Source organism: Aureobasidium namibiae (assembly GCF_000721765.1).
Source record: "Aureobasidium namibiae CBS 147.97 unplaced genomic scaffold scaffold_21, whole genome shotgun sequence".
Taxonomy (NCBI): domain Eukaryota; kingdom Fungi; phylum Ascomycota; class Dothideomycetes; order Dothideales; family Saccotheciaceae; genus Aureobasidium; species Aureobasidium namibiae.
In genome coordinates, this window is record NW_013581188.1 from 269,330 (window position 1) to 285,320 (window position 15,991).

General features: G+C 51.6%; 6 protein-coding genes across 6 annotated transcripts; 2 read left to right on the forward strand and 4 right to left on the reverse strand.

Moving 5' to 3' along the window:
- Positions 1-56: 56 nt before the first annotated feature.
- M436DRAFT_76247 (guanylate kinase) lies at positions 57-2,225 on the reverse strand (the record flags this gene model as incomplete). Its single annotated transcript, XM_013568099.1, has 4 exons — positions 57-311; positions 368-570; positions 632-736; positions 2,213-2,225. 4 exons carry the CDS (start codon positions 2,223-2,225, stop codon positions 57-59), a joined length of 576 nt encoding a protein of 191 aa, XP_013423553.1.
- A 484-nt stretch (positions 2,226-2,709) lies between these two features.
- On the forward strand, positions 2,710-4,058 carry M436DRAFT_67379 (uncharacterized protein; the record flags this gene model as incomplete). The annotated part of the gene is made up of 5 exons (XM_013568060.1): positions 2,710-2,893; positions 2,965-3,163; positions 3,522-3,639; positions 3,677-3,707; positions 3,967-4,058. 5 exons carry the CDS (start codon positions 2,710-2,712, stop codon positions 4,056-4,058), a joined length of 624 nt encoding a protein of 207 aa, XP_013423514.1.
- A 249-nt stretch (positions 4,059-4,307) lies between these two features.
- Positions 4,308-5,570, reverse strand: M436DRAFT_56416 (putative N-acetylglucosamine-6-phosphate deacetylase; the record flags this gene model as incomplete). The annotated part of the gene is made up of 1 exon (XM_013568013.1): positions 4,308-5,570. One exon carries the CDS (start codon positions 5,568-5,570, stop codon positions 4,308-4,310), a length of 1,263 nt encoding a protein of 420 aa, XP_013423467.1.
- An 834-nt stretch (positions 5,571-6,404) lies between these two features.
- Positions 6,405-9,564, forward strand: M436DRAFT_67381 (glycoside hydrolase; the record flags this gene model as incomplete). Its single annotated transcript, XM_013568061.1, has 4 exons — positions 6,405-6,457; positions 6,535-6,559; positions 6,612-6,705; positions 6,926-9,564. 4 exons carry the CDS (start codon positions 6,405-6,407, stop codon positions 9,562-9,564), a joined length of 2,811 nt encoding a protein of 936 aa, XP_013423515.1.
- Positions 9,565-10,910: 1,346 nt separating this feature from the next.
- On the reverse strand, positions 10,911-12,602 carry M436DRAFT_85608 (p53-like transcription factor; the record flags this gene model as incomplete). Its single annotated transcript, XM_013568100.1, has 2 exons — positions 10,911-12,378; positions 12,442-12,602. The coding sequence occupies 2 exons, from the start codon at positions 12,600-12,602 to the stop codon at positions 10,911-10,913; spliced, it is 1,629 nt and encodes a 542-aa protein (XP_013423554.1).
- A 907-nt stretch (positions 12,603-13,509) lies between these two features.
- M436DRAFT_67383 (actin-like ATPase domain-containing protein) lies at positions 13,510-15,024 on the reverse strand (the record flags this gene model as incomplete). Its single annotated transcript, XM_013568062.1, has 1 exon — positions 13,510-15,024. The coding sequence occupies one exon, from the start codon at positions 15,022-15,024 to the stop codon at positions 13,510-13,512; it is 1,515 nt and encodes a 504-aa protein (XP_013423516.1).
- Between the last annotated feature and the right edge of the window lie 967 nt (positions 15,025-15,991).

Below are 15,991 nucleotides of genomic sequence, written 5' to 3' on the forward strand. Positions count from 1 at the left end.
TGACGAGATTGATGCATTATTATTATTATCTTTTGATATCTTGGAGTTTAACGTTTCTACTCTTCAGAGACACAGAAGGCCTTGAATTCTGTCCAGGCCTTCTCGAGGTCGTCGTTGATTATGACCTTGTCGAAGACACCGGGGATCTTTGCGAATTCGAGCTCGTTCTTGGCCTGAGCAAGGCGCTGGGTGATGGCATCTTCGGAATCGGTAGCGCGGCCGCGTAGGCGTGACTCGAGGATTTCGAGCGATGGTGGTTGGAGGGAAAGGTAGCGTGCGTTGAGGTCCTTCTTCTTTACTTGCTTGACACCCTGTGATGACGCGGTCAGATATAGGCCCAAGAAGACAAGGCAGAGATGGAACGAACCTCCATCTCAATGTCCAGGATGCAGGTGCGGTTCTTCTGAGCGACATCCTTGACAGCCTGGACGCTGGTGCCGTAGTAGTTGCTGCCGAACTGAGCGTGCTCGATGAAGCCGTTCTGGTCGACCAGCTCGAGGAAGTCGTCCTTGGTGACAAAGTGGTACTCGACACCGTTCTGCTCTTGGCCTCTAGGTTGGCGAGTCGTGTCTTTTGGGCATAAAATCAGTCTCCAAAAGGGATCAAGGTTGCGGTGTTGATATGTCCGTACGAGAGATTGAGAAGCCGAAGCGATCGGGGTACTCTTTGAGCAGACGATTCAAGTGAGTGGACTTTCCAGAGCCAGAGGGCCCGGAGATGACGATGGGACGGTTGGCTTGTTCTGGAAGGGATGATTCATGTCAACCAATGGCCTTGACTCTGCATGTGTGGCGGTGTAGACGGACCGGTGGACATTCTGGCGGTAGAGTAGGTTCGCGACAAAGAGTGGGATGATCTCGAGAGGAAGGAGCGACCGAACATGAAGAGCAGAAGTCGGTGGTCTAGATTGTTGCCAGCATCCTGGGCGCATGTGAAATCTAGGGGTGTTATCTTATCTCTTGGTTCCATCTTGTGGGATCCTTCCCGCCTCGTTAGCTCCTTCCTTCTGAGAGCCGCATTCCGTCTTCCGTCCGAATTTTGATGCTGACGTTGGTCGTAGAAACCACGACACCTAAACGACTTGAACATGGCGTCTACAGCTGGCGCAGTACAGTATGGCTGTTCTAAACCCTTGATATCGGTTGTTATCACTGACGACGCTACTGCAGGGTGTCGAGATCAGACCTCAATGCATCACCACAATCATCGCGAGCTTCCTCACCAGATCTGGATACCCTAGAACGACTAGGCGCAAACCTGCAATTCGAGATAGTCGATAACACAGCCCAACCTCTACAGACAGTCGAAAACCAGGAAGATGAAGATGAAGAACTCGTGTTCCAATTATTCGCTCCAACCAAATCCACGACCGATGCCTCTGCACCTGCTCCAGTCGCTCAGAAGATTCGTATTCGCTCCCCTTCAGAAGAGGCCAGAGAGCCAGGTATCATCGGTCCAGGCCGTCCTCTGAGCTATTATCATACTGGAGAGCTAGACCCCACTCGTGCTAACGAGTACAAAGTCGCTGCCGTAACGGGTGCAGACGTGCTGGCAATGTCTAAACTACCGTGTACCGGTTGTGCTTACCCTTGGAAACTCGTCACAATTCCACCATCACAGGCCAAGGCAGCTATTGCAGCAGCCGCAGCCCAGAACCCCATAGCCGAAGCTTTCCTGCCTGATGTACCAAAGAAACGCTCTCGCTTGGGAAAGAAGGACAGAATCAAGAAAAGGCAGAAGCTGGCTGCTCTCAAGGCCAAGAAAGAGGAAGACAGCAAATCAAAAGAGGAAAAGGAGAGACTCGAGCGCGAGAAGAAGGCCAGAAGAAACAGAGAAAAGAAGTTCAAGAAGAGGGCAAGAGACAAGGCCAAGAAGGCCGCTGGAAAAGAGGGCGATGCTGCTGATGGAAGTGACGATGGTTCTGATGCCGAAAGTAATGTCGACGTCGAAATGGCCTCATGAATTCAGTCTGGTCCTGGATCTATGCTTTGAACCCCACTGCTGCAATGTCGAGCTATCAATATGCACTTTCGGTTCTCTTGGTCCAACGCTCAACTAAAGGTCTGATCCGGAGAAAGTTGCATTGGCAGAGGACGTCGCCAGGAGCCGCCAACGGTCCGCAGACTCAAGGATACGAGGCTTTTCCAGATACAGAGCTGGATCTTCCTCCTCTAAAGGCATTGCATGCCAGCACTGCTTGCTGTCGATCGACATGAACTTGACATGGTACGATGTACCCGAGAAGAGCTTGTCTCATCATCATGCTCAGATCAGTCAGCCTGTTTGTTGTAGGACTTCTTCTCCCACCCTGGCTCAGAAGTAACTATCGCGATGCAAGAACACAATTGTACTTGCTGTTCCTTCTACCACGTCTGTAACAGCTGTCAGTCTGTTCCTTAGCCATAGCTATATCTCCAAACAGAAGATAGCAGCAAACAGCAATACCAAAATGCATGAAGCAATACACCAGGAGGAACTCTTCGCTGAGAGCGATAGATCTTGATCTGCTTTCGCAAGAAGAAAGGATCATGTGAAGCAGTTTCAGCAACCTTCACGGTACTCCTTGGCCTTCACGCAGTCGGGTCCTGGATTCACATGCCTTGGCAGATCTGAATATGAATTGCCAAACCAACAATCACTCAGCGGACTTTTGCTCGCTTGCGCACGGACCCGCGACCAGCAACAAAACCAGCAACAGCAGCAACCAACATGGATCCAATCCAGATCAACCTCTCTGCTCCCATCTATGGGAGCAATGGCACCGGTGTCGTGCCTAACCAGGTCGGCGAGAGTTTTGAGGTGCCCGACAGTCTCCTTGTCGCCCTCACCTCTGCCTTCAAGCGCATGCTTGCTCAGCCCGGTCCCCATGGCGCTACCCTAAGAGCCATGTTCGGTAAGCGACGACCCTCCCCTGCCTGACCTTCGTGCGTGTCGTCAACTAACACCAGTGGAACGTCTTTGTAGGCAATCACCGATACAAGTTTGTTGGTGAGATGCCCGTGGGATACACCCACGTCAGGTTCACGCGCGATGATGGTCGCCGCGACATCCGGGTCTACGGCCACTCCTCTGGTCTCTGCTACAATTCGGCAGCCCAGTTCTTGCCGCACGTCGTTGCCATGCTGGTTCTCAGTGACCGATGCTACTGCAATCTCTGCCATGAGTAAGACCCAAGTAGTTTGTAGTCGACCCAGACTCAAGGAGCGGTGGAGTTACTGCGCACGCGCAAGAGGGACAGTGGTCGAGAAGTGTGGTGGTGGAAGAGAGCAGGATAGTTGATAGATCACTTTGTTCGTACCAATTTGATCGAAGACTTTCCAAGAACCTGATTTCATTTTTGATGGAATTCGTGATGGCAGTCCGGATACTACTTGTCACACGGGGGATGTGCGCCTCGGGTACCGCATCGAACGACAGGGGGGTTGTGTACCGATACCTTCTCTCTCTTAACCCCCATACTCCCTCCCTCTAACGTCTACACACTCGGGTCTGTCGACATGCACAATACTGTATAACATAAGGGTCGACACCAAGGAAAGCTATGACTCTGTCACGCTCTCAGTGAAACAAGCTGTCAACGTACAAAACTCGTTGCATTTCTATACAAGAAGACTCAACTACCATCGACAGAGGAAACAGGTACAGTTACCACCCCTGATACGACTGCTCTTTGTAGATGCCCCTGAATCCGGCCCACCCAGCGAACAGTATGTTGTACTCCCCTGTGCGATACCTCACCCTCTACGCTCAGCCACCTTGACCGCAAGAGAAAGACAACAGGGGTGTGCACGGTCAGGGACGTTATTGCTTCATTCGGTGTTTCATGCCTTTGCTGGAGAAGGAGCTGGTGGAAAGACCAACATGTGACGGTTCTGGTAGTGCTCCGCAAGCCCAGGAGTGAGATGCGGCGCTGTACTGAGGAGCCTGAAAGATGGAACTGGAAGAGAGATGGAGATGAATATATAGATAGAGTGGGAGGCAGAGTACAAAGGGATATTGCAATGCAGAAGCTTGGACAGTCACACATTCAACAGAGTGAAAGACAGGAAGAGGAATGAATAGCTTGGAATATCAGAATCGTCTGGTGTTTCTGGAAAGTCCGGGAGTGGAAGTTGGCACTGTGCTGAGGAGTTTAGAAGACGAAGTGCAAAGGAATGAACATGGCCATGCATAGTGGGAGGTAAAGTAAGCATGCAGTATTGTAACTCGTAAGCTTGATGTTACAATCAGCAACAGAACGGGACACAGACAAAGAAAAAAATGGGTTGGAACATCAAAATTGATTTGACAAACAGCGAGTGCAGCGATCATGACCTCTCGTGAACCAGTCTTCCGAACTTCCACACCTGATCAACCAATAATCGCCTTCCTTCTCCATCGATTTCTTCCGACAAGACCAAAAGATCAGCATCCGCATCAGCCTCCAAGCTTCCCTTAACACCCTCCAACCCCAACATCTTAGCCGGCGTAACAGTAACAGCCCTGACAGCTTCAGGTATACTCGCGTTTGACCAATTGAGGAAGTTGTTCACGCAGTCCAGCAACGTCGCACACCCACCAGCAATCTTGTCCGTACCAACCAAAGTCAGATTCGACCCTTTCTTGACAATGCTATCGCCATTCGTCCAGTTGTAAGTGCCGTCAGGCAAGCCAGCAAGACTCATGGCGTCTGTGACTAGAATCATGCCTTCGGAGTGGGCGGCATACGCGATCTTAACGGTAGTGGGATGTAAGTGGATGCCATCAGCAATGACGCCAAAGAAAGGCGTATGTGTGGATGGATGACCCAGAATACCAAAAACACCTGGATTTCTGTGGTGCAGAGGTTTCATGGCATTGAAGAGGTGAGTGATCATTTTTGCTCCAGCGGCGACTGCTGCAGAGGCCTCTTCGTAGGTGGCTTCTGTGTGACCGATGCTGAAGATGATGTTGTGCTTGACCACTTCTGGGATTATGGAGGTCATGTTGCCGACTTCGGGTGCGGCGGTCAGTTTCTTGATGTTGGGCAGGTTGTGGGCGCCGTAGCAAGTCTCGAGGTCGGCGAAAGAGGCGGCGGATTGGAGGACTTCGGGGCTGTGAATGCCATTCTTGGTTGGGCTGAGGAAGGGGCCTTCGACGTGTGCGCCTAGTGATTCTGCACCTTCATCTGCGTCGCGGGCTGCACCGGAAGGACCCAAATACGGCAATGCGCTGTGATAGAGCTCTGGTTTCTGACTGGTGATGGTAGGTAGGTATGATGTGAGGCCCGTGCCGATCAATCGTTTGTTCAACTCCTTCAGACCCTTACGATGAGAGACAGGATCTTGTGGTGCTTGCGAGAAATCGAAGCCAAATGCGCCGTTGAATTGGACATCTATGAAGCCAGGAGAGACGATGCGCCCACCGAGATCAATGACCTCATCTGGGGCTGCTTGATGCTCGTAGAAGACTTCTTGACTGCGGAGGATGCGACCTGTGACTGAAGAAAGCCAGAGATCTTCTTCTACCAGTGTGTTGCCTTTGACTAATCGGCATCCAGTCAAGCGAGTGATACCACTTCGAGGTCTCTCGGGCGAAACAGCTGCTGGCATGATGAGAGAAAGGCGGAGAAGTCAGGTAGCGACTTTGGTATGATCGAGATCACAAGAGGTGTAGAGAGTGATGGGGATGTCGGTCTGAAAAAGAGGAAGCAGCAGGTAAGTTGTTGATAAGGTCCGAGTACAGAGAGCGAACAAATAGAACAGCCAGATCGACAACCTACCAACGATGAAAACCCAAGGAGTACATCCACAACTCGGAGCTTCTACAACGAGACTACACATACCATGATCCACATGTTCTCTGTCAGAGTGGTTAGCTCGTCGTTTCTGCAACCTTGGTGATCCATTGATTAGAGCCAGCCTTTCCGATTAGGAAGCACAGCAGAGTGTAACATTCGAAAGTTGCGATGGAAGCTTGATCCTTCTTCGAGTAAGATAGCCGATCACCACACGTGGGGCGGGCAAGCTCTCGCAATCAGGCGGAGTCGCCCTTGAGCCCCCTACAAAACAATGTTCTCCATGTCTGGTTGCCTCATAGTGTTGTATCCGACAAGAAGAAGGAACGATGAACGATAAGACGTTGTTGTGGTCGGCGCATCGCACGGACTGTTCCGGCACGTGGTCCACTTTTGCCGGTGTGCGGAGAGGGCGAGAACGAGGTTACATCGCAACCCCAGCTGTGTGTGCTTATCATTACGAGAGCACATTTCGTTACCACTCCACAGAATGAACTGTTTCCTGTCGGATGCCACGCTGCACCGTCAACCTGTGATTTAGCGACTCGCGACCGTGACCGTACCGCGGATCCTGTCGGCAAGCCTTACGAGGTTTGAAGCTTCTCGGCGCGTGGTGGACGCATGTCATCCATCCTAGAAGATACCAAACATGGGGACTTCCGACGCTAGCACGTCGAGTGGGCTCTGGGAGAACATGGACAGGTAAATTGCCACAGTCGTGTGGGAGAGCATGCGATCATGCATCAAGTGCAATTCGCTAATGATGGCGTTTCTACCAGAGCCCTGGGCCAGTTGTTCATGATGGTAAGGCTTACTGTTGGCATGTCCGTCATCAGTAGTTGACGATTGCGTGTAGGGCTTCGATGGAACGGCAGTGACTCCCCAAATACGTACCCTCATACAGCAACATCATCTCGGATCGATCCTTCTGACAGCTAAGAATCTCAAGTGTAAGTAGGCATTTTTTATGTGACTGCCTATTGGGTGATTACCACCCTATGTATACGGTCTGTAAGGCCGTGATTGGACCGTATTGGTTAAACATAGCAAGAAGGTGTTGGCTAGCCTTGCAGAAGGACTCTATCCTCATGCCGTTGATTACCCCCGGATTATTATGATGATCTTGGAATAACTTATACATCTGCTCAAATGTACTAACATTGTCTCCAGCTGCCGAAGACACAAGCGCACTTGTGTACGAATTACAAAAGTGTGCCTTTGACGCCGGCCACCCAGTGCCTCTATTGATTGGCATCGATCAAGAAAATGGAGGAGTCAACTCTCTATTCGACGATATCTTCATCCGGCAGTACCCATCAGCCATGGGTATCGCCGCCTCCGGAGATCCTGACCTCGCGTACAAAGTCGCAAAGGCCAGCGCAGAGGAGATTTCTGCATGCGGAGTGAACTGGATAATGGGACCCTGCCTGGATGTCCTTACGAATACCCGAAATCAGCCCCTTGGAGTTCGCACGACTGGTGACGATCCAGTGCAGTGTTCAGAGTACGGGGTGGCATTCATGAAGGGCTACCAGGAAGCCGGTATCTGTACGATGGGAAAGCACTTCCCGTCATATGGAAATCTCGAGTTCTTGGGATCTTCTCTGGATGTGCCGACGATTACAGAGTCCTTGGAGCAGCTAAGTCTGAGTGCTCTGATACCCTTTCGCGATGCCATCAAACAAGGTCTTGACTCCATCATGGTTGGGGGTTGTGCGATGTCATCAGCTGGACTGAATGTCATGCACGCCTGCCTCTCAGATCGAGTTGTTGATGGACTTTTGAGGAAAGAGCTTGGCTTCGATGGCGTCGTTGTCAGCGAATGTCTTGAGATGGACTCGCTCTGTCAAAATATTGGAGTCAATGGTGGTACGGTCATGGCTGCCAATGCTGGCTGTGATATTCTATTACTGTGCAGATCATTCCAGCACCAACTCGAGGCTATCAACGGCTTCAAACTTGGCTTGGAAAACTCTATGATCACTACGGACAGAGTTCGTCGATCACTCAACAGAGTATTGGCAATGAAGTCTAGGTGTACATCTTGGGACAAAGCTCTGAATCCGCCAGGCATCAATCTCTTGTCGAGACTGCAACCGTCACATACGAATCTCTCCACCAAAGCATATAACTCAAGCATTACCGTTGTCAGAGATCAGAACGGATTCTTGCCTCTGACCAACATCATTGAGCCAGAAGAAGAGTTGCTTCTCCTTACGCCGTTGGTGAAACCGCTTGCTGCATCTGCAGCTTCGCGTGCACTGTCATCACACACTTCTATCGACTCGCCGGAACCTCAATGGGAACGAGGCAATCCGGGCCTGAGCGGTGAGAGAGTGTTTCGAGAACTCGGCAGATCGCTCGCTCGTCAACGTACCGGCCGAGTACTTCATACCAGCTACACGGCTAACGGTGTTCGACCTCAGCACGAAAGCCTGATCAATAGAGCCAGTGCGGTCGTTGTCGTCACAGCAGATGCCAACAGAAATATGTACCAGAGCGGTTTCACGAAACACGTTTCCATGATTTGCAATATGCAATACACGGCTGGCGGCGAGAAGAAGATAAAACCATTGATCGTTGTGGCAGTCAGTTCGCCCTACGATTTCTCCACGGACACGTCCATTGGGACATATGTTTGCACCTACGACTTTACAGAAACTGCAATGGTGTCGCTAGTCAAGGTATTGCATGGGGATGTCACACCGACCGGCTCGCTCCCCGGCACAATCAGCCGCAGCGCAAAGCTCACACAGTCAAAGACACACTGGCTAGTCGAAACCTTCAACGAAGAACGCGATGGCCTCGCCTTGGACACTCTAATCAAAGAAATCATTGACTTGACATCACCAAATCAACGCTCAGAACTCCGAGGCGCAACCTCAAACTCCTTCCTCCTCCGCCAGCAAAATGTACTAGAAACTCACTTCGTGGTCCGCAACAGCAGTACCTCAGCTCTCTACGGCTTCTGCTCAACCTACTTCTTCAAGTCTACCGGTACAGGTGCCATCGGCGCACTCTTCGTCGACCCGGGCAGACGCAAACTCTCCATCGGACAAAGTCTGCACGATCGCGCTATTCGGACGCTATTGCAAAGAGAAGGCATCAAGCGCTTCCAGCTAGGCTCCAGGCTACCTAGCATATACCTCGGCATCCCCTCCGACCACGGCACCGAGCGCAAACGCCTGCGCTCCTGGTTCGCCAACGTCGGCTGGAACACTGCTCTCTCCCGCCCAGTATGCAGCATGGTAATGCGTTCTCTCCAATCCTGGTCTCCACCAGAAGGAATGGCACAGTCACTACAAGGCTCTGGTGCAGAGTTTGACTTGGTGCGCGGATGGGAACACTCGAGAGCAATTCTCGATCATATCAAGACCAACAATCGACAAGGACTAGCCGAAGTCTATAAACTCGCCTTGGCGGACCCGACTTCTTGTGGTATTGTTCGCGCCATACGTCCCGAAGACGGAAGTATAGTGGGGACAGTGGTCCTCTACAATGCCACTTCCTCACTTGCCGAGTTTGTTCCTGCACTTAAAGACGAAGCGTCTGCGGAAGTTGAAGTACAGGTTAGTGGTGGCGTCAGCTCTCCTGTGATTTCACCCTCAGCAGGCGAGTATGCTACGATACTTCAGAGTTTGATCTTGTTGGGAGTCAAGCAAGTCAAGAAGCAGGGTTGTGCGTCTTGTGTGTTGGATTACATGGACGGAGATGGCAATTTCGATGGCTTGTCGGCTATGGGATTCGAGGTTGTGCATACGTTTGAGGAAGTCTCCTGCGATGCGGCTACGATTACTAGGGCTAAGTGATGAGGAAGGTCACGGTGTTGGATTCTCGACTTGTTTGTCTGGACATCAATCATGATATATCAAGCACAAGTACGAGAATGCAAATCTGTTGTTGTTGAGACGACTCAGCTTAGAACTCTTTCACCTCATCTTCTCGCTAATCTGGATTCTCCATTCTATGCTCTCTTTGCAAGAAAAGACGTAAAAATGCCCTCGACAGTCGAGACTTTCTTCACCACCACCAGCCTCCGCGAGCAGTATATATACTGGCCTCCCTATCAATACAGTACACCTTTCCCTCTCTTCAATCCATCCGTCGCTCTGCCAACAAGAGGGCCGTCAAGGCTCCTCAGCACCCCACCGCTACCCGTGTTATCTGCAACCAAACTACATCTGCTTCGCCAGTCGCCCGCGACGTTTGCGCATCGGGTCGATGTCGCGATACTTCCCTCTACGCCTTTGCCGATGGCCAAAAGGGTCGTGAGGGTACGGAAACACTGCAACGAGACGTTGATGCTAGATGGGAGATTAAAGATGGATGGTTTGACAGTGTCTTTAAGGTACGGAAATGGTTGTTGGGTACCTATCGCAATGCATAAAGGTATCTGCAGATGAGCTCTCGGCCAGTGAGATAGGGTGACTTGTAGGACTTTCTTTGGAACGCTTGTCTGGATCAGAGAGTATTGTGCATTTCTATAGATACGTTTGGCGGGATGTAGTTGCTGGGAGACAGTGTTGACATTCGTTGTTCAGTGTTTGCTTCCAGTGGTGCTGGTATTTGATCTTCTACGCTATAGAAGTGCACAATGATCTCGGAAAGAGAAGCGGTAACCAAAGAAAGCACTATCACCGATACTTCTCACTGGACCTTCCACTTTTGAATTCTTGTTCTCGTGACTCGCATGCGTGACACTCTACGGCGGTTGCTCTCATAAAGGAGCTCTCCAGGAGCACCCTCAAGACAGTCCCTCGACCCTGAGGCTGAGGATATTGACCACGAGAGCGGTTGTGGTGGCCAGGGAGATGCAGCCGGCGGCTCGCGGGATCTCCAGACTTCGGCCGGTCAATACGCGCTTTCGAGCTGCAAATGACTACCTACACTTACGCAGCTCCAATCGCAGAATGTGTTAGGCTCTGGAAAGGCGGTCAGCCATGACCTTTTGCTCTGGGCCGTGTTGTCGCCGTCGTTCATGCTTATTTCTGACGCCTTTTGGGCTACACGCACGAGCGGAATCAGGTGACGCACTGTGGGCCGGCGATGACTCTCGCTCGAACCGGTTGTGGCAGACCAACAGACAGCAGTCAAGCGCGACACTTGACATGGCTGAGGCATGAGGTCGGGGAATATAAAGTGTAAAACCGCTCGCTCATCCAACGTCCTCACTGAAGTAGCGTTTATTCTTGAGACGGCTCAAGCGATCGCGAGCCTTGTTCTCAGGCAGGGGATTGATGTGATGTACAACGTGTGGACGATACACAGCATCCACAGGAGGCTGCCAGTCATCCAAACTAAGAGGAAAGTACTCGTACAATAAGTCTGCGCTCTCGTCGGGACTGCTGCCCACTTGCAAAGCGAGGGCAGAAGGTGTACTCGCTGCACGACCTGCTGCTGCACGCTTGCCTGTGTTGCCAATCTTGGGAGGACTCATGGATGATTGCTTGGGCTCTTCTTCGTCGGTCAGGGAAAGCTTCTGCGGCACTTGAGCTGGTGCAGGCATTTTCGATGCCTGCCGTAATAGATCCGGGGACGAGACAGCGTAGTCCTTGGGTTCTGAGAGTCGAGCAGTTGGAGGTATTGCAGTTCTAGCAGTTTGCTGGAATGTGTTGTTGAACAGTGGGGGTGCTTGGAAATTTGTGTTGTCGAAGGCGACAGCCGGGGTCTCGTTCCTGGGAACCGTGGTCACACTGTTTCGAGAAAGTTTTCGGGCATGACCAATATCTGCCTGGGACGCTAGACGCGGTCTTGGGGCTGCTGTGGTAGGCTTCTTCGTGTGCGTTCCATTCCCGGTGAGCAGAATGTCCTTTCTTGATTGGAAGTTCCTCGGGCTTCGGCCTCTGACAACGATAGGATTCGATTTGGTATGGCAAATGGTGACTTTACCACCTGTTGCCAGCGTGGCTACGACCTTGAGATGGACGATGAAGTGTTGTTGTAGCTCTTTTCTTCTTCCGTTATTCGCTGTAGCGCTGCGAAATTGTAAGCGCTTCCAATGGAAGGGAAAGGTCGCAAAGTTGGCGTCTCCCTCCTGAGCAGTAGTGGGATCCAGCGGTATTGACGGAGGTTCCTTCTCGGATCTCTCCTCAGTGGTAGCATTTCCGTTAGGCGGGGTCTTCCAAGGAACACAGATGATCTTGGTAGGACTTCCTTCAGCAGACTCTGTGGCCGAGATGATGAGCTCTTGGGAGACGATTGGGATCTGTTCCGTCTGCTCGGTAACGATATTACGCAGAGCTCGAGGGACTAGGACGCTGCCCGAGACCTGGAAGATGTTGCGACGGTAGCACATCAGCTCAGTGTTCTCGGCTGGTTTCGCCCAAGCCGACTTCTCGGTGAAGAAGAGTCCCAGCAAGTCGGCAGTCAAGCTTACAGATACCTGGCGGAAGTTGTAGTCGAGCAGAGCATAGTCGTACTCGGGCGGAGTGAACTTCAGATATGTGTGACCTTGTTCTATTGCTATCTCTTTCGCGTCTTGTGTATCGTGAGCATCTTGGGTCCCCGTCTCGGCAATCGTCTCAAAGGCACCAACGGCATCGGAGAAGGCATCGTCGAAAGTGCTGGAGAAGCGCTTGAGAGAAGGCGTTGTCTGTGGAGGCGGCAGTTGATAGTATTCGTCTCTGTAGCGAGGGCAGTCAGCAAAAGTGTGGTGCAGTAGAGAGTTGCACTTAGATTGCAAGTACCCTGGGTAAACCGTCTGCGAGTCGTAGGTCGAGTATTGTTCCATAAAGTCATTCGGCATCATCATCATGTTGCTGTACATGTTGGAAGCTGTCGCAGCATTGTCGACGGGCTCAAAATTGGTGGCCATGTAGGTCATGGATATCGGGTCGAAACCCTCCATGATTGCGGGTGTGTATAATGTCCTTGCGACTGCGATATGATTGTCGAAGCATGCGATTATGTTGTATGGGAAAGGTATATAAGACCAAATGTTGCGTGGGAGCCTAGAGGCCCTGTCAAGCGTGACGACAGGCTAGTGGCTCCAGTTATGGCAAGGTCGACTCTTCATAGAACAAGTCGATTCAGGAAGTCGCGGTTTGCTCGTCGCGTGCGATACGTCGGACCGTCTGCAGTGCCTGCTTTCTGCTCACCGACTTGGTTCAGGTTCAGTGTGTACAACCCGACCTTTCCGGTATATGGCGATAGTCTCTTGCGACCTTAAAAGTTGCAACACTCGTGCCATAGCGTACTATGGAAGCACTGGTAGAGGGGAGAGCGGATGCGACCACCTTGTGCGGAGACCGGAGGAGACCCTTCCCCTCCCAATCTGGCTGTCCCGAAGCCAATCCCGAATCCTACCCTGCCGACCCCGTGGCTTATCTTATCGCCTTCGGCTCAGTGAGAGAGCCCGTAGTATCAGCCTCTCAGGACATTGTGATACCCACCATGTGTCAAAACACCTGCATGGAGTTTTGACCAAGTGCTTGAGTCATGCCTTGCATCTCGAACCCAGCTCTTTGGACGACAAGCATACCTACTTATCACGACTCTGCTATTCTCAAAAATGAATGACACGTCCTATTTCGCCGGTGTTATTATGCGGTGACTTCTTCTGTGTATTAATACTGTTGATTTCTGTATTGTCTTGTCGCTAATGCCAATTGTACCACTCGGCTAGATGTGGAACCTTCTACCTGCATGTGACATGCAACAAATCCCCAAATGCTCCAATGTAGCCCAAAACGCCTCCAGAAAAGACCAAATGCAGTTCGCTCAAATGCAAAAGAGTTTCTCGAGCATCGAAGATACTAAACTTCGGACTCTGACGCGGCTGCGACAGCTGCGCCAAATACCGAACTCTCTGGAGCCATCTCGATCGAAATGGCTCCCCGACTCTGTCCGCTCATGATGGCCAGCTCATCGAGGTGGTTTTGACACCTCGAGCGGAAGCCAGGATACTTCTCCATCACTGTTCCGTTGCAAGCTACTGTTGCATGCGTTCGAGGTTGCTGTGCAAGCTGTGTGTCAACAGTCTTGGGCGAAGCTACAAGGCTGTGTTGAAGCGACCAGAGCGCATGAACGGCTGTAGCCACCAGTGCAGCTGCACGTCCTGATACAAGCCGGCTGACTTGTTTGACAAAGTAGAGGTCTCTGGTTGAAGGCATACGACCAGCCGGTAATGGATGCGCAGAGGCGAAAGCAATTGCAGCCTTGCACAGAGTGGAAGTTGAGTCACTCTCGAACACTGCGATTGTCCCAGTGTCTAGTGAGTACGGCTCCTGAAGCTTGGCCGGCATCATGCCACTGAACAGATCGGCAGTCTCGATAGCTTCGATCAATATGAGGCGCACCAATTCGCCGAGATATCTTCCGCTGACTCTGTATTCAAGCGGTTGGAAGTCTGGCATGTGGTGGGTAGCATTCAGATATTGATCCCATCTCGAGGCTGGAAGCACGTCCTTTCCGAACATACTGAGCTCGGTGTTGACTAGCACATCTTTGGCCGATGCGTGCCAATCCTCTGAGCGACTTCCATACTTGTCTTGCGATAGTGCAGAAACCGGTAGATATATAGCCGAGTTCATGCCAGTGCCCAAGATGAGCGAAAGCCGTGTCGAGGGATCCCGATAGGCCTGTGAGAGTAGTGTCGCCGAAGAATCGTTGATGATTGCTTGGAGTTGAACTTGGAGATTCCGTTGCTTGCAAGAGTCCATGAGAAGCTCATACAGATCTTGGCCTTCAACGCCATGGGTGGCACGAAACCCTTTGCCCATGGTCAGGATAGATCCACTGCGCGTAGAGGTCTGCTCGATAGGGAACGACCATGACATTGCCATGGACAGTGGTACAGTAGCACTCTTGTCGGAGCCAAGGACTTCCTCTATCCTGGCGGCCATCCAGTCAAAGAAAGCCTTTCCTTTCAAGTCCCGTATGGGCTCGTCTATGACGAAGCTCTTCATTCTCTTGATGTCCATTCCCTCTCTGGCCGACTCCTTCCCACTGAGATGTACGATTGCGATACGGAAGGTCGAGCCACCAACATCCAGGGCGACAAAGTCGCCAGATTCATGGCCAGTGGGCAAAGCGTAGTGAAATGATGGCAGCATGCATATGTTTGAGGATTGTAGTTTTGTGCGAAACTCAGCCTGGAGTTGTTCTGACATGGCATGCAGGCTCCGTGGGCGCAGCGGAGCGTCGAAGAGAGACTCGACGTCATGTAAGAGTTTGTCCATGCTCCTTGTGCGCGAGCTCTGTGTTTCTATGCCAAAGGCATCTTTGTTGGGCGACGGCAGTTGTAGAGGCTGGATCAACGAGGCTAGCATGGCAGTCAGACAGGTGCGTGACGCTTCTGTAGGACTTTGACGAGTAGTGAATAGCGACGACAGCGGCTGATGGGAGTGATCCGGTCGTGGTGATAGATGCTTGGTCGACGGAAGAATGCTTGTTGACTTGTTGACCAGTCAGTTGCGTTAGATGGACTATTCGGTTATGTATCACACAGCTGTGAGGAGGACATGAGCGGCCCACAGCAGATGTTTCGGGAAGCGCAGGGATTAGCAGAAACGGAGACAATACGAATGCTGCCAGACGTGATGGCTCGCGTCCAGCACGGCATGGGGCATGGTCAGTCAAAGTTGCAACCGTAACAGGATGCTTTGGTTGCAGCAGCAAATCACGACAAGTGGATCAACGCAGCGGCGGGGGGGGAGTTCCTGACGCTTCACCGTTCCATCAAGATTCGTCCCTCTACAGCCACTATTCAACAACAACAACACACACCCACCGACAATAGCCGCTCGCTCTGTATACCCTGATAGGGATTGGTCATGCCCCTAGCCACGACACCATTCCACACTGTTGCAATCTTCAGCCTGCCCTATGCCTTTGCGCCGGTCATCATCAACACTTCTTCGATGATGTTACATCGGCAATCCGCGATCGGCACCAACCACCAGCTTGAGGCCCGTGATCGCTCGCCCACGAATGCTTTTTACCCGTTCTAACCATGCAGAGCCGCACCTTCTTCCACCTTTTCCACGTCCCGAGGTTTCCTTATAGCTGTCATATCGATGTTGCACATGTGCTACGAGGCCCCTCTTGTTGTTGTGAACTCGAGATTCTCCAACAGCGCGTGGATCAGGCCAATAACTCTGCCAAGCATTTTATGTTACACTGGGTCTCTAGCCTGTACGTATTGGATACTCATAAATTTGCTTGCATCATTACAAAGTAGTAGATAGGTATGCTATACGAGGGAACTAACAGCAGAACCGGTTCGCTTTCGTGGTC